Source organism: Pelodiscus sinensis, chromosome 1, assembly GCF_052426305.1.
Source record: "Pelodiscus sinensis isolate ZL-2025 chromosome 1, ASM5242630v1, whole genome shotgun sequence".
In the NCBI taxonomy this organism is placed as follows: domain Eukaryota; kingdom Metazoa; phylum Chordata; order Testudines; family Trionychidae; genus Pelodiscus; species Pelodiscus sinensis.
In genome coordinates, this window is record NC_143052.1 from 257,058,400 (window position 1) to 257,082,817 (window position 24,418).

General features: G+C 41.4%; 1 protein-coding gene across 2 annotated transcripts in view; it reads right to left on the bottom strand.

Annotated features, from left to right (window-relative positions):
• Nucleotides 1-8,486: 8,486 nt before the first annotated feature.
• Nucleotides 8,487-24,418, bottom strand: part of GPC6 (glypican 6) — a 1,157,918-nt gene continuing 1,141,986 nt past the window's right edge. For both annotated transcript variants that reach the window (XM_006113655.5, XM_075918824.2), the window contains exons 8-9: nucleotides 21,758-21,933; nucleotides 8,487-15,212 (exon numbers count right to left, since the gene is read on the bottom strand). In XM_006113655.5, coding sequence (XP_006113717.3) covers nucleotides 15,010-15,212; nucleotides 21,758-21,933 — 379 coding nt within the window. In that variant the 3' untranslated portion in view covers nucleotides 8,487-15,009. The remainder of the gene's footprint in view (nucleotides 15,213-21,757; nucleotides 21,934-24,418) is intronic.

Here is a 24,418-nt window from a genome sequence, read left to right on the forward strand (position 1 = left end):
TCAGTGGCATCAGTCCCACTTCTTTAATAAGTGACATCTTCAAACTGAAATTTTAGACCTGATACCTTGGTTTATGCCAAGATAGATGGTATATTTTAGAATGAAGGAATGGGGCATCAAGGCACCTCCACAGTTCTTCATTTCCCTAATATGCTTCAGAGTAACATACCTTATTCATGAATATAACCGATCCCACCCTGAGAATACTGTAGAAAGAGATATTCATAAAAGATTCAGAAGATTCCTCTTACCTCATCACTCTTCCAGTGGCTGTGTTTGACAGACTGTAGAGTACACCTTTCTTATTCAGCTAAGAAGAAACCACAAGCCACAAGCCACGTGCTTAGTTTAAATATTTATTGTAGTCTATCAGAGAGTACTGAAAGCCCTGTTCTCAACATACCAGAATACAGTCCCTTCGTGGAGTAAAATGGGGCAAGCAAATGAACATGGACAGCTATTTGTTAAACAGAAATGAATAGGACAATTGTAATGTCAGAGCAGGTATAGTTTTATTCTTTTTATGGTAACGCAATCTAACAAAACCATAGCATAAAAAATAGCTAGAATGAATAAGGCATGTTGAAGTCTTCACTGAGGTGTCAAGTATATATACATACAGTACTGAATATATTAGCAACAGTGTAAAAGGTTGCCCCACACCTTATTACTATTGTTATTAGGAGCTAATAAAATAAGCATCATATATGTGGTTCTGTAAATGGACACTGAGGAAATAAACAAAGAGCCTGATGGCTCACTTCTCCGCCCCTAAGAATCAATTGCAAAATTCACATTGGCTTAGTGGAAGCTGAAATGGAAACCGATTCCGCTTTGCTAATAACTCTATAAAAGGAAAGTGAGTATCTCTTTCTGAACCCACAGTTGGACTGAAACTTCCACTGAGACATTGTGTCACAGGCTTGCTGACCTTCTGTCACTTGGCAATCCCAGATGGAGAGCCCATTATCTCCATCTCTGTAAATGATTTGGCCATGGATGGTAATACGTCATAAAATGATCATCATGGCTGAAAGAGCTCTGGGAGGGAGTTGCACAATGGGATCCCAGTCAGCTGGTGGGGGATGGTTTCCGCTCGGTCTCTGTCACTGTCATACCCCTAAAACCATTTCTGATGAGAGACTATTTCAATATTTGGAGCTGATGACTTTTGCGAGTAAAGACTAAGAGCAATAAGGCCTTTTCAGTTAAACTCCTGACATGTCTGGACATGTCCACACATCCCACCTTTAATGCTTTAGAGGTCTGATTATGTTAAGATAACAACGTCCTCCTCCATTTCTCCTAAGCAGAGTCAGGCCAACTGCAAAAAATATTTTTAAACATGTGTTAAAGCAGGCCCACTGACAGGGAAGCAAAAGGGCCAGTTGTCCTAGGGTCCGGTGATTCAAAAGGGCCAGACACTCCAGGCTGCCCACCACAGCATCAGTGACGGTGGCAGCCAGAGCCTTGGGCTCTTTCTGTCGCTGCCAGAGCACCGCATGGCGTGGTCCAGGTGGCTCTGAGAGCTGGAAGGTAGGAGGAGGGGTTGGGAGGTGCAGTGTGGTGCACTCCGAGCAGATATGAGGGCTGGCTACCCCAGGCCTTGCTCTTCTGCCTAAGGTCCTGCCTCATCCAGGCATGTGGAGTGGCCTCTTGCTCAGGGGCCTGGTAATTCTTTCAGGTTCTCTATGTTAAAGTGTCATCGTAGCAATACATCGCTAGAGAGTGTTTAGTAAAACCAACTCTCTATTTAACTTTTCATGAGTAATGTATCCAAATAATTAGATGCTAATACCTAATTTGTATGAACAGATTTATTCCCCTCAATAGGGGTTATTGCTGATTATGTACTACATATATCTTTAACTTTTAAAAATACTTCATATTTGTGGATAATCTAAGCACTATATCCAGATGTACAGACAATCTTTTCTTAACCTGAATATTCTGTAATTTAACATTTTAATGCAATTTTTAAATCTATTTTGAAATATCAGAATTAAGATATATTACTTCATGTTGATGTAACAAAAGAGAGGCCTCTGATAGTGGCTTGACTTTTGACTTAACTCTCCAACAAATCATTATAAATGTTTAGCCTCTGAAATATGCACGAGTAAACAATAGAGCAACATTATGACAGAAATAATGTTGCCTTACACTGTTGTCAATGAAAACACATATTCATTAATCTATGTATAGTATGAAGCAGGAAAACTAACAAGGTGAAATCTGTCTGACAAGCATTATGCTGGCAAAGTTTGCAGGCAAAGGCAGGGCAAATCAAATTATTATTTGGGGACTTTAGTTATTATCTCCACCTGTTATTGAATATTTGAATTGGACCATAACTCTCAGACTGTGCTTTAAGTACTTCAAGGGGTTTTTCCAAAGGCAACAAAATATTGGTTTTGATGATACAATTTGTAGCCTTTTCCAAACACCTTTATCTAATAACATGGTATTGCACCAGCCAGGGCTGCCTTGCCTGTAAAGCAAGATCTAATCATACATCTTTATATTTTAGTAAGATGTCCCGTTACAGACATGAATTTGTATTAGCAGGATGCTAATTTCAAGGTGCAAACTCAGGAAGAAAATTATAATGAAGACAAATATCCCTCTCCCTCAAAGACCCCTGCCATCAAAATTATCTTACTAATGGATAGGAACACAGCATTTCAGAGTCTGGCTGCTTTGTAAGTCCCAAATATACAGTCTTGAACATATTTGAGAAGGCAAATCATGAGACAAACAGATTTGATGAGCATAGCATTAATAATATGCCTTGAGGGAAGAAATTATACATAAACACTGCCTTGTGAAATCCTTATCCACTTTCCTGTGCTAGACTAGTGAAAATTTACAGGTAAATGGAAAAATAACAGGCCAAGCAATGCCCACCCGAGGACATCTTGAATATGTTTAGTACTTCCCTTACTTGAGGATTCTGAATTCATTTTTAGTAGTCAAACCTCCCTGGAGCAGAGCGTAAGGTAAAGAAAAAAGGTGTGATTAAGAAAATCTAGTAGCTGCAGAGGTAATTTATTGTATAGCTTTTCTGTGATGCAGTTTAGGCTGTTGGATAATGGATAGGGAGAGTATGATTATAAAGCTGTAATTCAGTTGAGGGGTCAGATGCTAGAATAAGCAGTGAAAGCAACCCTCCTGTGGATTATGCATGCTATTATCAGAATCCCAAAACAGAACAAGAGCTTTGATCATCAATATCTCACACTGTATGCATTCTGGGAACATATTTTAAAAAAATAGGTCGCTATTTGAACAATTGTTCCAGCATGAAAAAGGAGAGTTTTTTGTTTTGTTGATGCATTGTGACCTTTTACATTTTTTTGGTTAAACTGAGAGCAAATGACAAACTTTACTATTGTAAAGCACAAAGAAATCTAACAATGGGATGATTATGAGGATCTTTTCTTTTCTTTTCTTTTCTTTTCTTTTCTTTTCTTTTCTTTTCTTTTCTTTTCTTTTCTTTTCGTGCTTACTTAACAACACTCCATAAACTACTAATAGTTGCAGTCTTATTATTTTCCACAATTATTCTAGAGTTGCTGTGAGAATTCGATGAGACACCCAGGCTCTAAATTCTTATAAAAATCAAATTCCAGCTGAGGCGTCTATTGACCTACTAGGTCTCTATCAGGAATGGGATGACAAAATAATTTTTTTTCAATATAATGACCCTTTTACAGTGTATATAATTGTTATTTATTGTTTTGTTTGGTGTATGTGTAAATGGGAATGGAATAAGAAATGGAAAATATAACATGTGCATAAGAACTCAATGGAAAGAGAGGAGCTACAACAAGCATAATTCAGATGCAGGATGGACGTATTAAAGCTACAGCTGTTGGCTCTGACTAAATTAAAAGGCCAGCCACATAAAGGCATGTTGGAAACAGAGGATAACCCCACTGTGGGGGCTTACTAGGAAGCAAGCCGCCAGCGGCGGATATAGGGCAGGGCGAGCGGGGTGGCCGTTTGGGCTCTGCGAGTGAGAGGCAGGAGGGGGAGGACTAAGGGGAAGAGAAAGAGAGAGTGAGGCAGGAGGGGGAGGAGACTTAAATACAAATGGAAATTTTAAATTATTAATGCAGAATTTTGTTTAAGAATGACTTAAAATATAATTAAAATAAAAATTATCCAATTAAATTAAGTTTCTATCAAATTTACCCAATTCACATTTAATATGAAAATAGCCTTCAATTTGCGCATTTGACGCCTTTTTTCAATTTTTTTCTCCAAAGGGGGGCCCCACGAAATTGTGCTGCCCTGGGCCCCGCAAAACTCTCATCCGCCCCTGAAAGCAGTGTCAACTGAAACAGCACATTGTTACCTCAAGTCACCATTACAAAACCAGTGGAAATCACAGGTGTTCAAGATTTGAAATTATGTTGCTTTTTAGTGGCTATGAACCCTACTGACGGGCTAGCTAATGGGTATTTTCCTAGAGCTAAAGCAGGTGAAGCTGATTTTTGACAAATAAATAAAACTTCCTTGTAACACACAAATTAAAATGGAATGGTACCATTATCTGGTGCCAGTGAGCTTGCTCTCTGTAAGCCCCTTCTTTAGCATTTCTGCCTCTTATTGATGGGCCCCTCTGTGCCATTAACAACCAATTGAGGCAGACACAGGTAGAGGCTGTGCTTTGGCCCAGGGCACTGAAGCCATTGGCCTACCTCATGACAACTAGCCTGGAGTGTTGTTCTTCATGCCACACATGTGCAGTTTGGAGGGCTGCTGTGGTGCATCTTCGTGGCCAGGAATTCATGGCAGAGTTTGCCAGTGAAAAAGCCATTGACCTTGTGAGGAGGTAGGTCAATGGCTACAGGGGCAGTGGGCTGAGGCACAGCCCCGACAGATGTCTGCCTCAATGAGATGCAGCAATAGAGGGTCAGGTCTCTGCTACCGTCAGTCACTGACCCTCCCTTGCCTTGCACCAGTGGTAATCAGTCACCTCTGTGCAAAGCAGCTTCAATTTTTCAGCACTGTACACTCAGCATATAAAGAGATATGGCCTGGACCCACAAAATACTTAGGCACCCAAACCCCAGAGTTAGGTGCCCAAAATCTGGGCTTAGGTGCCTAAATCCTAGTTTTGTTCTAGGAAGAGAGGTCCTTGGCCACATAAGATATGTGTGGGCCCTCTGAGCCTACGTATCAATTCAGTCCCTGAACGAAATGTGGTGGTGGCAGTGGCCACCTTATAACTTAGCCTAGTGGTCAAGTTCCTCCTATCTGCCTGATGGGGAGAAAGAGTTTGAACAGGGATTTCCCACATCTCAGGAGTGTTATTATCTCTTCTGGCTGCAGTATGTTGTTAAATTAAACATTGATGTAGAGCTCTCCAGAGGCTATTTAGAAGGAAGACAGAAAGTCACCTCTGTGCTGTTCTGTGAAGTGGTTATGACCAGCATATGCACTAATTTTGATTCTAGATGAGATGATGAGTTCAGGAAAATTGGCTATTCAAGACAGACAAGAGTAGGTGACACTAAGAAGTGAAACAAGGTGGAGAGACGTTGATAGTTGTTCTCTCTCACACACACTCTCAGATGTTGACTAATGGTCCAAGAACCTGGGTTCAAGAAATACACTGTTTGTTGGACAAAGCCTGTTTTTGTAATTTAGCCTGACATATACTGAACTACACAGTGACAATGAGCAAATGGTACTGAGTGCATCTCCTTAACAGACATTCATGTAATTAGTCTTTAATTTTCAAACATATCTCACTGGGTTTTTCCTGTAACTCATATTTCTCTTAGGCTATGTTTACACTGCTGCTTTTTTTTTTGGAAAAAGATACGCAAATTGTGCTCTGCAATTTGCATACTTTTTCCTGATAGTTTTGTTGGAAGAAGCTTTTCCAAAATTTGGCCCGTCTACATGGGGCCAAATTTTGGAAAAACCTCCTCTTTTGGCAGAGCCCTTCTTCCTCGTGGAAGGAAGAAGACAGGGCTTCTGAAAGAGCACGTCTGCTCTTCTGAAAGAAAAAAAAAAGCAGAAGAGCAGACGCATTCCCTGGATACAGTGGAGTTTTTCTGAGATACCTCCAATATCCCAGAAAAACTCCATAATCTAGACATAGCCTTAGTTATCAGGAGTGAGGTCAGTACTGCCTTCAGCTACCAGTTTGCATATCAGCTGAATAGACACAACACCTTATCATCCTTTAGGACAGCAGGCATGAGAAAATAAGGTTGCTTTGGGCTTTAGAAGACAGCTCACGGAACACACTTTGGAAATGAGTCATTCAAACACACTTGTCAGAAATGATGGGCTACTCAGCCTGTATTATTTTATGGTTCTTAGAGCAGGAATTTTGGAATCACACAGTTCTGTTTCAGAGAGCAGAGCTGCTCCCTAGGACAGAAAAATGTGCCAGTAGGTTGATTTAGGAAGCTTCTCTGAGCTAGGAAGCCTTTAACTTCCTGCAAGTGGGGAGTTGTCAGTTAGGCTGTAAAACCAAGTGTAAAATGAAAGCCGTCTCAATAGGGAAGCAAAGCAAAAGCTGGACAGCTCTTCTGTAACTGCCTCACTCTGTATGCGATGCTGTTGATTCTACCTCTTTTCCCTCATTACATCACAAACCTGCTGTGTCTTATTGTGAAATCACTGCTTCTCCCAATTAGCCACTGACTATCCCTCCAGCCTTTCTGAAAGAACAAATAAAACAGTCTGCGGACAGGGTACAGATATACTGCCAGGATCCCTGTCTCAGATAACCTGAGTGGGAGTATAAAGTTCTGCAGAGACATAATAGCAGCTCACAGAGTGACATCTGTATAGCTGTCTCCAGGGCTGACTTCTAAGGACTAGTTTACACAATTGCTTAAGTACATGTAATTTATGTCATGCAGGGGTGTGAGAAAGACTCTCCCCCCAGATGGACACAAGTTACATTGACTTAATGCTCTCTATGCTGGTGTTATGTTGGTCAGAGAATGATAATGCCAGGAGAGCACCCTATCACTGGCACCATGTAACCTCCACCAGGTGGATTCGAACCTGGGACCTCTGGAGCTTAGTCTAGGAACCTCTACTGTTTGAGCAAAAAGCCAGCTGGCTCTCCACCAAGGCTGTAGAGGTCTCTTGTTCTTATCTATTGCTGTAAATGGTCTAAGTGCCACTACGTGGGACAGTGAACCACACTTGGGCTATGGCTACACTATATGCTTTGCTGAAAGAGGCAATGCAAATGAAGTGCAGATTAGCATTTTCTGCTGCTTCATTTGCACACTCTCTTTCGTTCTGATTTTGCGCAAGGGGTTTTTGCGCAAAAACAAGCAGCGTGGACATTTCCTTTTGTGTAAAAAACCCTTTTTGTGCAAGATCCGGAGAGGCATAAGGATCTTGCACAACAGGGATTTTTTTTCTTTGCACAAAATGGAAGTGGTTACACTGCTTCTTTTTGCACAAAAAACCCCTTGCGCACAAAGCATCGGCAGAAAATATGCTCATGACATTGCGACTCATGCTAATGAGTCCGTCATTAGCATATTCTCTGTTGCAAAAACTTGTAGGCTACATCTAGACTGGCATGATTTTGCGGACATACTTTTAACAGAAAAGTTTTTCCGTTAAAAGTATTTCCGCAAAAGAGCATCTAGATTGGCACGGATGCTTTTGCGCAAAAAGTGCTTTTGCGCAAAAGCATCTGTGACCAGTCTAGATGCGATTTTGCGCAAGAAAGCCCCGATCACCATTTTAGCCAGTGAGGCTTTTTTGCGCAAAACAGTTCTTCCCTGTCTACACTGGCCCTCTTGCACAAGTATTCTTGCACAAGAGGGCTTTTTCCCGAGTGGGAGCATGAAAGTATTTGTGCAAGAAGCACTGATTTTGTACATTACAAAGTCAGTGCTCTTGCGCAAATTCCAGCGGCCAGTGTAGACAGCTGGCAAGTTTTTGCACAAAAGCGGCTGCTTTTGCGCAAAATCTTGCCAGTCTAGACGCACCCCTAGTGTAGACATAGCCCATCATGTTGCTGCAGTGCAGCTACGCTGATGTAGTCCGTGTAGTGTAGCCTTGCCCTAATATTTGACAGGTTACATTTCTTCCTTTCTCTGGAATTCAAAACCAAGGGTGTGTCTAGACTACATGCCTCCTTCGACGGAGGCATGTAGATTAGCCAGATCGGAAGAGGGAAATGAAGCCGCGATTAAAATAATCGCGGCTTCATTTAAATTTAAATGGCTGCCCCGATCTGCCGATCAGCTGTTTGTCGGCAGATCGGGGGAGTCTGGACGCGATGCCCCGACAAAGAAGCCTTTCTTCATCGACACAGGTAAGCCTCGTGAAACCAGGCTTACCTGTGTCGATGAAGAAAGGCTTCTTTGTCGGGGCATCGCGTCCAGACTCCCCCGATCTGCCGACAAACAGCTGATCGGCAGATCGGGGCAGCCATTTAAATTTAAATGAAGCCGCGATTATTTTAATCGCGGCTTCATTTCCCTCTTCCGATCTGGCTAATCTACATGCCTCCGTCGAAGGAGGCATGTAGTCTAGACACACCCCAAGTGTCAAACACCGCTCTCCTTCCTCAGGTCAAAGTCTTATTGGTTTGGGAAGCCTGGGTTTGTCTTCTCCAGAGTTTTGCCTAAGTCAGGTCTAATGACCTGCCTTTCCACTATCTTGCTTCCCCTCAATGATGATAAAAACAAAAACACCACTTTACCACTAGATGCTACTTGCTTCCCAAAAGACATAGCCTGACAGATTTACTAAGGATGGAATAGAGGAGTAAGGAAAAGGACAGGGAGCGAGGACTTCAGCGCACTATGAGACAAATCCTCCAGGCACAGCCAACTCAGCACAATGCTGCAGCTGTTTGGTTCCATACAGCTTGAAATTAGAGTGGTCAGGAAAATTCCATAAATGGGTTTTCATCAGAATTTGCCAATTCATCAAAAATAGACATGATTCATGGAGCCAGTTCCATTTAAATCCAGGCAGGGTTCCATGGGAAACTTGCCTGGTTTCTTGTCAGGACATCTGCTTGGCTCCTCTATAGCCTGAATGGCAGGCTGAGGGGAGCTTGGATTCCCAGGCTCTATAGTTCTGGGGAAGCCTGCTAGGCAGATTGCCTGAGTCAGGGACCCAGGCATCCAGGATCTGTGGCTGGGCAGTAGGTTGCCAGGCAGATAGCCTTGGAGGCCAGGATCCACGCCCTTTCACAGAGAAACTTATAGTGTTTGGTTTTGGTTCTGAATCGGAAGGCAAGCAAATGATGAAATATCAATGTTCTCTCCAAATTGTAATTACCTTTCTCATTGCAATCTTCAAAATCAATAGCAAAATTCTGACTGATTTCAATGGGGCCAGGATTCTCTCCCCTAAAATATAACTCAGACACAAATTAGTTGCTTATCTGAAATGCAAAAATGGTGTTGTAAACTACTTGCTCCACTTATTAGAAACAATAACTGTAGTAGGAGGACAATTCATATTACTACTATCAAGTTGTCACCAGCTAACAATGAAAATAGTCTGGATCCAAAAATAAGTCCATATAAATACAAGAAGCTGTTGAAAAAGTTTCCAAAACGACTATCTCTAAATTGTCTCCCTTTATTTCTAAAAGTTTTGTTTTTAACTACTGCTTCATGAATGCACTAGATTAGGAACGCCTACTTTCTTGTTTCTTCATTTGATTTCTTGCGCTGTAGCAAAGATGAGAAAGTGGTGAATAGCAAATGTCATTTGTCTTTTGCTTTGCACTGCATGTTACCACCAATTCTAGATCTTTGTGTATGCCACTTGCTCATTCAACAAAGAGTGGATAATTGCACATTAATGTGATCATCACAGTGTGTGTCTGTGTAAAATGGAAATATTACTCAATTCAGAGCATTGTTTGTCTTTAGTTAGTAGGATGTATGCTCTGCGCTCTCTGACAATGTATTCACAACAGTCTGCATCTAATCCTCAGCATTTTAATGTTCTGTCTCCCTTTGAAACTGTGTCAATTCAAGGATTTCACATTTCCATTTGAGACTGTTCTCTCCTTGGCTCTATTCCTTCTTAGTCATCAGGCATAGCAAAGTAGAGACTTTGTGGGTTAGTGTAACAAATGCCAGCTTTGTGGTTTTTAAAAATTGGCCTTCTTGTTAATAACTGCAATCCATATGCATTCCTTTATTTCTATAAATAAATTTGTGGCAATCTGACTTCCATGGCTGGAGTCAATCTAAAACCATTTTTTCTTTGGTTTTCATGGATTTTCCTTATATAAAGTGAAAGGAAGTGAGTCACTGAGAGGTGCTGTGTTTTAGGGTTTTTTGTTAACATTTTTGTTAATGAAAAACTGTTTACAAGTCCATTCAATTATACTGATATTTAATCATAATCTCTGGGTTGGTTTGCAAATAAGGACTTCTTGGCTACATCTACACTGCAACACTATTTTGGGCTACCGGAGTCTCCTGAAATAGCTATTCTGCATCTTCACAGGTTGAGGATCCTGCCAAATATACAGAGGGAAAACAAGAAAAGTCCCAACATCCCCATCAAATATTGAGAGTAATAGTTTTGTTATGATTCAGAAGGAGATAATTTATAATTGTATAGTGCTATATCATTTACGATGTAATGAGGAACCTTATATCTGGTCATAGAACAGTATTCATTATTATTGTAATGAATCAGAAGAGGTGGTGATGATAAAAGTATGATATCTTGGGTATAAAAGAATGCACTGAGACTTAAGTCTTTGACTTTATGTACCCCTCTACTCAGCCAGATTATTGGTTGGTCACCTCAACTGATCATTGGAGTGTGGCACATGGTACCTATGCAAAATAAACCTCTGAGTCTGAACTCAGAGCTAGCAGTGTTTTTTGTCTACTACAGCAAGCAGTGATTGTCTCCTTTGCTAAGGTAATAAAGTAACCTGTGGGTCTGGTTGGTAGTCCTGAAAACATCCTTACAGTAGATTCCTCCATTCCTCCAGTTTAAGATGAAATCTCAATCCACTGTTCCCTATCTTCCTCTTACCCAACTGCTGCATCTCCCCTGACAACCTCTATGATACAGCTACGAGTTGTCAATACAAAAATTTGCAGCATATTGACAAGGTGAGGACAAGGCAAAATAAACTTAATTACTTTTTTACAAAATTAATTTGTTGGGATTGGTCCTGCCTTGGGCAGGGGGCTGGACTTGATGACCTTCTGATGTCTCTTCCAGCTCTATGATTCTATCTATGAAATACTAGAATAAAAAATACGTGTGCTGAGCACATTATTCATTCCCATATATAATTCATTCAAATCCTCTATTTAAAAACTGTAAATAAAACTGCACAGAAGTTCAGGATTATGTGACACTGGAGGGCTGGGTAATCCAGAGATTTTGCCTAAAACTCTAGGTCCAGACTGATGAAAAGTTTAAAAGTCATTTATTCGTACTTTAGCAACCATTAATAGAAGAGCATTATTTCAGTTGTGGCACATAAAAAAATCATCAAAATACTTTAAAGTGGGAGTAAGTAGAAACACTTTAAATGATCTACAATCCTGTATTTATAAGCATCACTGTTTATTTCTTAATTTCCAATGTCATATATTCGGCAGTTTTAATAGTTCCTTTAAATCTCAGCAAAATGTGATTTGAGAAACAGTCAAGCTAGGAAATGTCCAATAACTAATTGCATGACCTCTCTTACAGAGGGATATTCATGTTCTGACATTACCGTATTTAAAAAAAATAGGGAAACAGAGAAATACAGGGGGAGGTGGGAATTCATTCCTGGCAGAACTCTAATGAAGCCAATGGGATAATGCTGGTATGGGAAAAGTCACCAATAGGCATAGCTGGACCCTTTCCCTCTCCCTCTCTGCAGCCTCATGCCAAAAAGACATATTGAAATGTTTAGAGGTGCATGTTGGCTAAGATAGTGAGATAGGTATCAAGAGCATGTGGGCTCCTGCTATGGCCAGGGCTTGTGCAGAGAATCAGGGAACCACAATAAGATTGTTTATAATCTACTCCAGTTCTGCTTTCATCCACAGAAATTGGAGGCAGCAGTCAAAGTGCATCTATATATCTGGACTGATTTCATTACATAAGCTTCTTGAAGGAGAGTAATCAGGTGAAATTGACATCATTTACCGCATGAAAAAGTCAAGCTGAACCCCTCATGTTCTGAAAGAGGACTAGTGAAGTAGGGCCAACAGATATGTAGAATGACAATGGTGAGGAGCAGGGAAGGATTTCAAAGAAACTTTCCTCATGTTACACTGTATGTAGGAGTCATTGAAAAAATCCAGAGGAAAGACCTTTTTAATGGGAGCCCATACTGGGACCAACCAAATCAGCCGCATGGGTTGACTTGAACTAATATGCACGATGTCACCACTAGAGACCTTATATCGGCACAGTTGTACTGATGCCGCTCTATGCTGATGGGAAAGAACCCTCCTGCTAGCATAATTAACCTCACCCCCCATGAGTGGTGGTACCTACGTTGGCTGAAGAACATCTGAGTGCTATCAGAGTGCTTCTGTCTATGTAACTTACATCAGTCAGGGGTGTGTTTTTTTCACACCTTGACCAACAAAAGTTTTACTGACAAAAGTGCCGCAGTCAATCTTCCCAAGTTTGAATTAGTGGGTCTAATGAAGATCCACTAATTTGAACTGGGAGGGCGCTTCTGTCAGAGCCGGTACTTGTGTGCCTCATGAGAAGTAAAGGAAATCAACAGGAGCATTTCCTTCTGTCGAGCTCCCGCTGTGTGGATGAGGTGACAACTTGATTTAAGATAAGTCGACTTCAGCTACGTAATTAATGCAGCTGGAGTTGTGCATCTTAAGTTGATTCTCCCCTTTTAGTGTAGAGCAGGCTTACGTGTTCTAAGTGATACATGAAGATGGCTGAAAACATTGCCCAGATCTATAAATGAAATGTATGATATCATTCCAGAGCCTGGATGTACAACTCATGATTGCTCCACAAAGCATGTGACACTGAATTGGGCCAACAACGCTGGATTTTATAACTTTTTAAATAAACAACAACAAAAAATGGAATACAGGATCTTAAAATGACGTTTTTTTTGTATTAGACATTATATATTGATAGTAGTTTGTAATATATATTTATGTAAAAGTGCTTAAATATACTTTATCCAATTGTGCTGTATGTTTGCTACTTTAATTTAAAGACTAAATTGTTAGCTAATTATGATTTGATCAGAAAACAAAATTGGAACATATATGATTTACATGTTCAACATATTAACTGGTATTTGGCTGGCTTACTTTAAAGTGTTTTCATATTTTGTCCTTACTAGCTCTAGAATCATTATAAGAACAGGAAGAATATTGATTAGCAAATCATTTCAATACCTCTCAGAATTTTCACAGAAGCCCTTTGTTTCTTGTTGTGATGAGAAGGGTTTGATGGCTGCCTGCTTAATGATACTCATTTACCCACACTTTAAAATAGCCTCCAATACTCAATTCAATTCAAATCAGGGATATTCTACCCAGAGTCCTATCCATGTGGACAATGATTATTAAAGTGACATATTCTTGAAGCAATGGCGAGTACAATTGCCATCATAAAACAAGTCACACTACTCCATGTGGTTCTGCAGGCATTTCATACAAACTCACATGCCCACAGCAATGCACATACACAGACAAGATTTTCTCCCCCTTGCAACTTTTTAAGACGTGGACACTGGATATGTAAAAAGGTTGTCGTCTTTGATTCTCATGCTCACCAGTCATTAAATGGTTCCTTTCCAGAGCAGCACAAAAAAGAAGCGCTGGTTGACAGAACATTTTTTCTTACAAAGATGTGTCAACCCTGAGCTTGTAATTAAGAAGTTAAAATCTGTGATCTATATATATTTATATATATAAAAATAGATGATCATACTAAGACTAAAAAAGTGAAAGAAATCTCCATGTCAATACTATATTTTTTGTCTTAACTTTTTGTAGCACAGTACCCCTTGTGATATAGAAACTAATGAATACAAAGGATGTAGTTATATGTGAGACTCACTCATTGATCCAATCACTCTTATCAATCCATTAAAGAATTGTCAGGATGGCAGGCTAATGAACACAGTAACAGAAAATTCTAATCAATGTCAAACCTGTGGCAAAAGGAAAGAGATTATATCACAAGATATTTTCTGTCCAAACCTTGGAGGGAAGAATTGATGGGACACTAGGTGAAAATCTGTGCCAATTATATAACAATGATAAGTACTGAAAGAAGTTAGAGAAATAGTGCCACTATTGAAATTTTTACTGGGCATTAAGATTTAAATCATAAGTAACTGTATCATGATATTTTAAGCGTAGTGGTGTTACTATAAGACTAAAAGACAAGCTTCTTTTTTCAGCCTCCTGTACCTTCATATCAGTCTGGTGTTGTTGGCAGATGGAGTGCAAGACATTCACCATTGAGACATACTCTTACCCTTGTGTTAAAAAAAATCAAAATTTCCTTGCTATAGTAATGATCATTCTGATGACCTGAATCACTGGACAGAATCCCCGAAAGGAGGCATGGCTGTCAGTGAAGAACTTTTTTTCTTTTTTTTTCGTCTTTTTTTGTGTGTTGTTTTTGTTGAAAATTCATCAGCCTTGAGTTTGGCCTGATTTAGAAGGAAATTTGTTTTCTTTGTTTTTTTTTTTCATGTTAAGGAAAATCTCACACCACAAGATCCTTTTTACTTCTGCAGCATAATACAGCTCAGAAAGTCACTAGTAACAAAGATCTGAGAAAGGATTCTCTCAAGGGTGGACACTGCCTTCACAGATATCTTAAAAGAAACAGGAAGCAGTTCAATCCGGCACCTGGTACTCTTTGGGAAAACAAAAAGGGAAGCAGGCTGCAATACTGCTCTCTTATTATAGAAAACTGTACGTGTTTGTGGCATGGTCCATTGTCCAAAAGTGTAAGAAAAAGAGGACGTTGGCTGTTTTTGTAACTAAAACATAGTTTCTCTGACCAGAACCAGGATTATCTCCACTGTCTCTGCAGTGCAAGGACGATGCAGGTGATGAACAATGTGAGCAGTGATCGACTTGATTGGATTGCTGAAGAGTCCACTTCTCTCCTGTCTGAGTCAACCGGTGGTGCTTCTGTGGTAATGAAGTCAAACTCAGTAGGACAGATGTCATCAGTGCAACCACTTCCACTTCCTGAGCCACTGGTTTCATCACCTAGTACAGGGAGGTAAGAAAAATAACACAGAAACATAGAATTCAACCATTCATCCCTCAAATCCATTGTTCTGACTTTCAGAGAAGTACTACCCCTAAGGTCTCAGAGGAAGGTGAAAAAGTCCATAACACGCTTGATGAATTGTGCAGTGCTCCAAGACCCTAATGAAGCAAATTTCTCAAGCTTGTGTTTAAATCCATCTCTATTCTGTAAAGCAGTCAGTAAAAGTCACTGCAGTTTAAGCAAGTACTTAAACTCTTGCTGAATAGGGATGTTCTTAATATGATAGCATTTATGCTATGAAGCCTAATGTATGTTGGTAACCAAAAGGTAACAATGGAAACAAGTATCTTTAGAATGCAGGTTCTCTGAGGCAAAGACTGACTTTCTTTATATGATCAGCAGCACAGAGAACATATACATATACATCCGTGTAAAGCGAGAGTAAGTATGTTGAAATCAATGGAGTGACACTGGTATAGAGAAGAGATGAAACCAAGCACTTGATTATCTTTAGCTCAATGTTATGTATTTAGGCTTTCAATTTAAGGCTGTTTGCTGAAATACGGAGTATCTGGATTCTTGAATACATTAATTGGACTACCTTAATATATGATGCCTTCGTGTTTGCAATGATTCCTCTGTCTCAAACTCTTACCTTCTAAATGGGACCATATCTAAGAAAGGTTCCCTTAATGTCAATTTGCTAGCATACATACAAAAAATTACATAAAAATAAAATATTTTTAAAAAACTAGTTCTCTAGCAGATCTAGCCTACAGTTAAAGTGACAACACCACCACTAGCCAGCATATTGATTCTCCTTATGTGCATAATTTCCCCCCATGCATATTTTCCTATCACTAGTAAATCTGTGTACACGTATGGGAGCATAATATTTATTGTTTTCCCCTTCTGGTATACTGGAAATTCTTGATCAAAAATTTGCAGATGGGTATATGATTTTATGTGATGAGATAACTGATTATTATTTATGCAGCACCAGCATGCTCAGGACTTCACAAACAAGCATGAAGACAATGTCCCTACTTTGAAGAATTAACTTCACTCCCTTCCGTTCATGGTGGGTATGTCTACACTATAGCATTATTTCGAAATAGCTTATTTCAAAATAGTTATTCCGAAATAGCTTATTTTGAAATAACGCGTCTAGACACAAAATGCATTTCGAAATAGCATTTTGCTATTTCGAAATAGCGCGTCCACACTGATACAACGCTGAATCGCATTTAAGGCCGGCTGGAACCGGTTCTGGCAGGGCATCAGGTCAGGAGTTAGCCTCAGGCAGCAGCATACAAGGTATCTGAGACCTGTGCTTTAAGGGACCACCCCTCCTCCCCGGACAGCCGGTTCTAAGGTTTCCCTGCTTGCTTGCCTACGTCGCTGAGGGACAACAAAGCATTTTTTTCCTCTGTGTGCTCTGGATGCCCACACTCAGGACACCATAGCACTCTGCAGCATGGAGCCGGAGCCATACCTGGGCACTCTGGTGCGTCTCCTGGACGTGTTGCTGAGAGCCTGGCAGCACATTCTGCAGGAATCATAGAATCATAGAATCATAGGACTGGAACGGACCTCAAGAGGTCATCGAGTCCAGCCCCCTGCCCTCAAGGCAGGACCAAGCTCCGTCTACACCATCCCTGACAGATGTCTATCTAACCTGTTCTTAAATATCTCCAGAGAGGGAGATTCCACCACCTCCCTTGGCAATTTATTCCAATATTTGACCACCCTGACAGTTAGGAATTTTTTCCTAATGTCCAATCTAAACCTCCCCTGCTGCACTTTAAGCCCATTACTCCTTGTCCTGTCCTCAGAAACCAAGAGGAACAAATTTTCTCCTTCCTCCTTGTGACACCCTTTTAGATATTTGAAAACCGCTATCATGTCCCCCCTTAATCTTCTTTTTTCCAAACTAAACAAGCCCAGTTCATGAAGCCTGGCTTCATAGGTCATGTTCTCTAAACCTTTAATCATTCTTGTCGCTCTTCTCTGTACCCTTTCCAATTTCTCCACATCTTTCTTGAAATATGGCGCCCAGAACTGGACACAGTACTCAAGCTGAGGTCTAACTAGTGTAGAGTAGAGCGGCAGAATGACTTCACGAGTTTTGCTTACAACACACCTGTTGATACAACCTAGAATCATATTTGCTTTTTTTGCAACAGCATCACACTGTTGACTCATATTCAACTTGTGGTCCACTATGACCCCTAGATCCCTTTCCGCCATGCTCCTTCCTAGACAGTCGCTTCCCATCTTGTATGTATGGAACTGATTGTTCCTTCCTAAGTGGAGCACTTTGCATTGCTCTTTATTAAACCTCATCCTGTTTACCTCTGACCATTTCTCTAACTTGCTAAGGTCATTTTGAATTATGTCCCTATCCTCCAAAGAAGTTGCAACCCCACCCAGTTTGGTATCATCTGCAAACTTAATAAGCGTACTCTCTATCCCAATATCTACATCATTGATGAAGATATTGAACAGTACAGGTCCCAAAACAGACCCTTGAGGAACTCCACTTGTTATCCCTTTCCAGCAGGATTTAGAACCGTTAACAACAACTCTCTGACTACGGTTATCCAGCCAAGTATGCACCCACCTTATTGTGGCCCTATCTAAGTTATATTTGCCTAGTTTATCAATAAGAATATCATGCGAGACCGTATCAAATGCCTTACTAAAGTCTAGGTATATGACATCCACCGCTTCTCCCTTATCCACAAGGCTCGTTATCCTATCAAAGAAAGCTATCAGATTAGTTTGGCATGACTTGTTCTTCACAAACCCATGCTGGCTTTTCCCTATCACTTTATTACCTTCCAAGTGTTTGCATATGATTTCCTTAATTACCTGCTCCATTATCTTCCCTGGGACAGACGTTAAACTGACCGGTCTGTAGTTTCCTGGGTTGTTCTTATTCCCTTTTTTATAGATGGGCACAATATTTGCCCTTTTCCAGTCTTCTGGAATCTCCCCTGTCTGCCATGATTTTTCAAAGATCATAGCTAAAGGCTATAAAGGAAGTAACAGTCTCCCTGGTGTGCCCCACTGGGGGCTTGTGCCTCCTTCCTCCCTCATATCTTTCCACTTACCCCTCCCTAATCCCCCTTCCTGCTGTACATTAAAAGACACGTGTTCATTACAATAAAGCCTCTTTATTGAACAAAACTGGGATGGGGGGGGGAATGAAACTGAGGTGAGACTGGGGAAAGAAGGTGGGAGAGGGGAGGGGGAAACCTGGGAGGAGGGAGCTGCAGGGGGAGGCAAGGGGAGAAGAAGCTCAGGGCTCTGGGTTGGGGGTCTCACCGGCCCAGCTGTCTCCCAGCACCATGTGTTTAGGGGCCTTGGCGTCTCTGGGGGCGTGGGGAATGTGGGGAGGAAGAAGCGGGAGGGGGAGAAGGAGTGGGAGGAGGAGCAGTAGCTGGGGAGACAGCAGGGGCTGGAAAAGCAGAAGGGAGCAAGCTCTGCCCCAGAGTTGATGACCACCTGGGGGGCACAGACTGTCCTGTCCCCCAAGATGCGGTCCATGGCATCAAAATAGGAGCAGAGGTCTGGGTCTGCCCATGGTTGGGAGCTGCCCCCTATGGCCTTGGCATATGCCTGCTGCAGCTCTTTTATTTTCATGTGATCCTGCTCCTGGGTTCGCATGTGGCTTTTGGTGGCCAGGCTGGCAGCCATCTGCCTGTAGACAGTTGTGTTCCTCCGTTTAGTGCAGAGATCATGGACGTTGGAGGCATCCCCCAAACCTGAATTAGGTCCCTGATCTCCGCACTGGACCAGGCAGGCACCCGCCTTTTCCGGCCCCTAGCAGGCTCCTGGGAGCTGGCAGACTGGTCATAGGGAGTGGTGGAGGGCTGGCTGGCACTGGCTGCCTACCTCATGCTGGAGCCACTGGGGGTATGTCTACACTACCCTGCTAGTTCGAACTAGCGGGGTAATGTATGCATACCGCACTTGCTAATGAAGCCCGGGATTTGAATTTCCCGGGCTTCATTAGCATAAGCGGGGAGCCGCCATTTTTAAATCCCCGCTGCTTCGAACCCCGTGTAGCACGGCTACACGGGGCTCGAACTAGGTAGTTCGGACTAGGGTGCCTATTCCGAACTACCGGTACACCTCGTTTCACGAGGAGTAACGGTAGTTCGGAATAGGACCCTAGTCCGAACTACCTAGTTCGAGCCCCGTGTAGCCGCGCTACACGGGGTTCGAAGCAGCGGGGATTTAAAAATGGCGGCTCCCCGCTTATGCTAATGAAGCCCGGGAAATTCAAATCCCGGGCTTCATTAGCAAGTGCGGTATGCATACATTACCCCGCTAGTTCGAACTAGCGGGGTAGTGTAGACATACCCTGGGTCAGGTGCAGCGACTGCTGGCTCTGGGCTGGCAGGCTTAGAGCTGGCACAGGCACTGTGGCCAGAGTCTACCCCTTTAAGGGCTCCGGGGAGGAGAGGAGGAAGAGGAGTGTTCTTGGTTGTGCCCAGAGTGGCCACCAGGGCACCTTGGGAAGGGCTGGAATAAGCATCTACACAGTGCTTATTTCGAAATAGCAAGTTCAAAATTGGCATTATTCCTCGTGGAATGAGGTTTACCAATTTCAAAATAAGCCCTCTGCTATTTTGATTTAATTTCAAAATAGCGGTTTGGCTGTGTAGATGCTGGTAAAGTTATTTCTTTCAAAATAACTTTGCTGTGTAGACATACCCGGTCTTTTTTTGTTGTTGAGATAACAGTGCTTTGTGGGTAGCTATACCATGGTGCAAGTGGCAAGTGCTTTAGGAAGGGTTTGCAATTCCTCATGGGGCAGCTACAGTGTCACATGATGCAGGTTTCTCAATCCCATCATTCCATGGGCATCCTACTAATTGCTGAAGTATGTGTGTGTGTGTGTGTGTGTGTGTGTATAAGGGAAGAAGATGCGGTTTTCATGAGAAGGTTCAGTGTGCAATGAAAACTTCAAAAAACTGACTTGGGGATACACCTTTTCCTGTCTGAACCTTCAAAGAATACAAAACAATGGGTCTGAGAGGCATGATACACCCCCGGCATCTCACTTAGAACCCTTAGGCCTATGAATTGTGCAGTCCTAGAATTCTAAAATATCACAAAATTCAACATTTTTCCAGAGAATTTATTATTCTGTTGTAACCAATCACCTGGCCATTTTCCCTCTCCCCACCCTGCTGGGACCAGCCTACAACTGTTGCTTGTTTTGCATTTTGCCTTCAGAGAGTAATCAGCTGCATTACAGTGTACATCTTTTTGCACTGCTTTCCGGAGCCAGGATGCAGCAGGCCGAAGAGTTAGAGCTGGTGTAGAGTTTACATCCAGAAAACAGGAGAGCAAGTTGTGCAGTGAGGCTTTAGGTGGCTATAGGCTTCCACCTCAGTCCTGTATACATTTGGGTGTGGGAGGCAAGAATGGAAAAACAACAAATGAACATTGCATCCAAATGTGGTCCCACTGTGATTATTATTTATGTGGCACCAGCATGCTCAGGACTTCATTAACAAGCATGAAGACAATGTCCCTACTTTGAAGAATTAACTTAATTCCCTTCCATTCACTGCCTTTTTTTTGAGATAACAGTGCTTTGTGGGTAGCTATCCCATGATGCAAGTGGCTACATGGTGCTTTAAGAAGAATTTGCAATTCCTCATGGGGCAGCTACAGTGGTATTACCATTGTTTACCTCTTGAGTCAGGAGCTCATTCTTCTGGAGGGAGGGGACTGAAGTTTTGAAACTAGGAGCTTATGGACACAGAGACTTAGGCAGTTGGTGTGGTGAAAAGCTGGGGATGATGAATTGTAGCAGGAGAAAGAGGAGAGTCAAATATAAGGCTACTTCTTCAAATCAAAATGAAACAAAACTCTCCTAACATGTAATTGCTGTAATAAGAGATGAGCCTAACATTTAAAAGTTTACTTGTATATTTTACCTCTTTCCCCCACCCTCCATAATTTGTCCTTTTGACAGATCAGACAATTTTCATTACATGGGAATGTGCTTACAAAGTCTGTAATGCATTTTGGTTGCTACCATCATCTAAATAACAAACAGCAATAATCATAACTAATAGCGCAAATCAGATCCATTTAAAAAAACACTGTGTGAGTCTCATCTCAAAAAGAATCATCTGAAACATTCTCCTCAACCCTGAGAGAGGGAATGATATCATAGGAGCAGCTTAGAACTTGTTAACATGGGAAAGCTTCTCCAGATAAACTAATTAATTAAACCAGTACAAACTTTCAAACGTTGACACTTATCATGGTTTAACAGTGGCTAATTTTGACTCAGCTTAAATCTGTTCCCAATCAGCTTCAACTAAACTGAAAAAAAACTTACCCAAAATGACATAAGCTTGTTCACACTGTGGGATGCACTGTAATTATGCTTATCTCAAGTGAGGCTTCTGCTTATATATCGGAGAGTTATTATAATTTGTAATGGCACCTAACAGATGTATTTATGAATCTGTTTGGAAGATATGTTTGTTTTCTAAAAGCTTCTGCTTACTTGTATCCTGGAAGTTCACATCATTTCCATTGTATGCATTCTTCAGTTTGTTAGTCATGACTCTTAGAGCCATGATCTGTTGCCGTATGAAGGTGTCAGGCCTTGTGATGTCCACATCTACTTCAGGATTGTTGATCTGGTTGGTCAACCCATCATTCATAATCTCAGGCAGATATCTATAAATCAGAACAAACAATTCATTCAGTATATAATGTCCTACAGAAATGGGGACCATAGTGCAAATTCTATACTAAGCAACTTGCCAGTATTATCTGCCATTAACATTTCTTATAAAAATATATAGAAAATCATGTTGTCAGTTTTACAGAGTCTAATACAGTGGTGGGAGAAATCTGGCCTGCAGACTGCATGGAGCCTACCCAATATTTCTATCCAGCCTGCCCGGCTGATTAGCAGAGCCCGCTTACTTATAGCTGGCAGCAGATGTTCAGCTGCCCTTCTCCTCCCCATGTTCCATCCTGCAGCCAAACTGTACCCAGGACCTTCCTGCTAGCTATGCAGAGTGGAGAGGAGAGAGCTGGTATCAGGGTGTCCTGCTGCCCTATACTCTAAATAGGCAATTGCTGTAATAAGAGATGGGGAGAGGAGACACACAGGGAGGAGCTGCTCCAGTCTGAAGTATGAATGGTAAGTGACTGAGATGAGTACCATAGTGTACTGTTTCTAAGTTTTCTCTAGCAGCCACTTCTCTCTCTCTCTCTCTCTCTCTCTTTCTCTCTCTCACACACACACACTGGCTTTGTCCAGACTGCATCCCTGTCGACAGAGGGATGCAAATCAAGGACATTGAAATTGCTAATGAAACAGGGATTTAAATATCCCATGCCTCATTAGCATAAACATGGCCACCGCTTTTTTTCAAAACAGAGTTTTTTCAAAAAACAGCAGTCTAGACATGGATCTGTCGAAAATAAAGCCTTTTTTGACAGATCCTGTATTCCTCAAAAAATGAGGTTTACAGGATCTGTCGAAAAAGGCTTTATTTTCGACAGATCCGCATCTAGACTGCCTTTTTTTTTCCGAAAAAAACTCAGTTCAGAAAAAAGCGGCAGCCATGTTTATGCTAATGAGGCATGGGATATTTAAATCCTTGCTTCATTAGCAATTTCGATGTGCCTAATCTACATCTCTCTGTCGACAGAGAAGTGTAGTCTAGACACACCCATAGTCTCTCTCTCTGTAATCCTGAGTCCCATCTCTTCTCCCCAAGACCCCACCCTTTCCAGGGACCCAGAGCCACCTGTAATGATTTATACAATTTGTGATGTACCTCCCACCTTGTGAAAATTACTGCCCATCTCTGATCTAATAGCTACTGTGAAGCATATGGCAATAAAGAAGATTTAACATAATCTGACTGGTTATCTCTGCATACTATCTGCAAGTGCTCTTGCCTCTGAAAGCCACAGCTGAGATTTACTTGTATACAGCAAAACTCTAAATGGCCAAATGCCCAGCTGATGAAAACTAGTGTAGTTCCATTGATGTCAGAGGAGCTATGTTATTTTATATTGGCAGATCACCTTGCCAAATATTCCTCTGAACCTTTTGCTTTTAACCCTCTTGTTACGTAAATATACATTCGATCACATATAGATCAATTGCAAAACTGAGACACAACTTTGGTCAGTTGTTGAAAGAGACTCTTCACTAATCCTTTATACTAAACCCTTCCCTTCTGCCTCCTTGGTTAATCATTGTGGGCAATCCGAACATCTTGCCCATCACTTATGCCTGTAGACTGGGCATTTTCAATTCAGACCTCCTTTGGGGTCCTTTCTTCTATGCTATGTCTAAATGTTGCCAATTCTTTCTGCTTAGTATGTCTAAGATAATGTCTTACCATCCATGGCAGCTAACATCCATCTATTATGCAGCTGAAACGCATCATCACCACATGTCTCAGTTACTGTAACATTCTTTTCTCTGGTTTTGACAAAGGGAAACTTGCCCCATTCATGTGCATTCAGAATGCAGCTGCAAAGACCATTTTCCTAGCCTGTCTCTTGGACCAGTCACCCCTCTTTTTGCACCTCCCTCCATGGGCTCTCCATTTCCTGTCACATGAAACATATGTTACAGGTCTTCACTATCAAGGTCCTTCATGTTCCATCCCTATTAAGATGTTGACTCTCCCTTTTAATCAACCCACCATGCCAGCCTCCATTGCACATTTTTAAATTTTTATGCTTTCTTCATGCTACTCCTCACACCTGGGAAGAGCTTTCAGTGCATATCCACAAAATCATTTTCTTTTCCATCAAATGCTTACTTCGGACTCTCCTTTACTGTGATGCCTACAAAAGACTTGACCACAATTAGACAGCTTGTGCTCTGATCCCATGTCAAACCTACCAATATTACCTTACTGTTTTCTTGTATGTTCCGGATTATTCTTGTCTTATACTTAGATAGTAAGCTTTTAGGACAGGAACTGTCGCTTTGTTCTGTGTTTGTGAAGCATCTAGCATGTACTCCTTGACTATTTATTCTAGGCACTATGGTTCTAGAAATTATTATTATTATTTATTACAAATATTAAATTTAAAATAATAATAACTGTTATTAATTTGGCGATATAGCTGAATACTAAGTACCTGACGTCAGTTCTGTAATAGACTGACAAACTCCCTATAAATC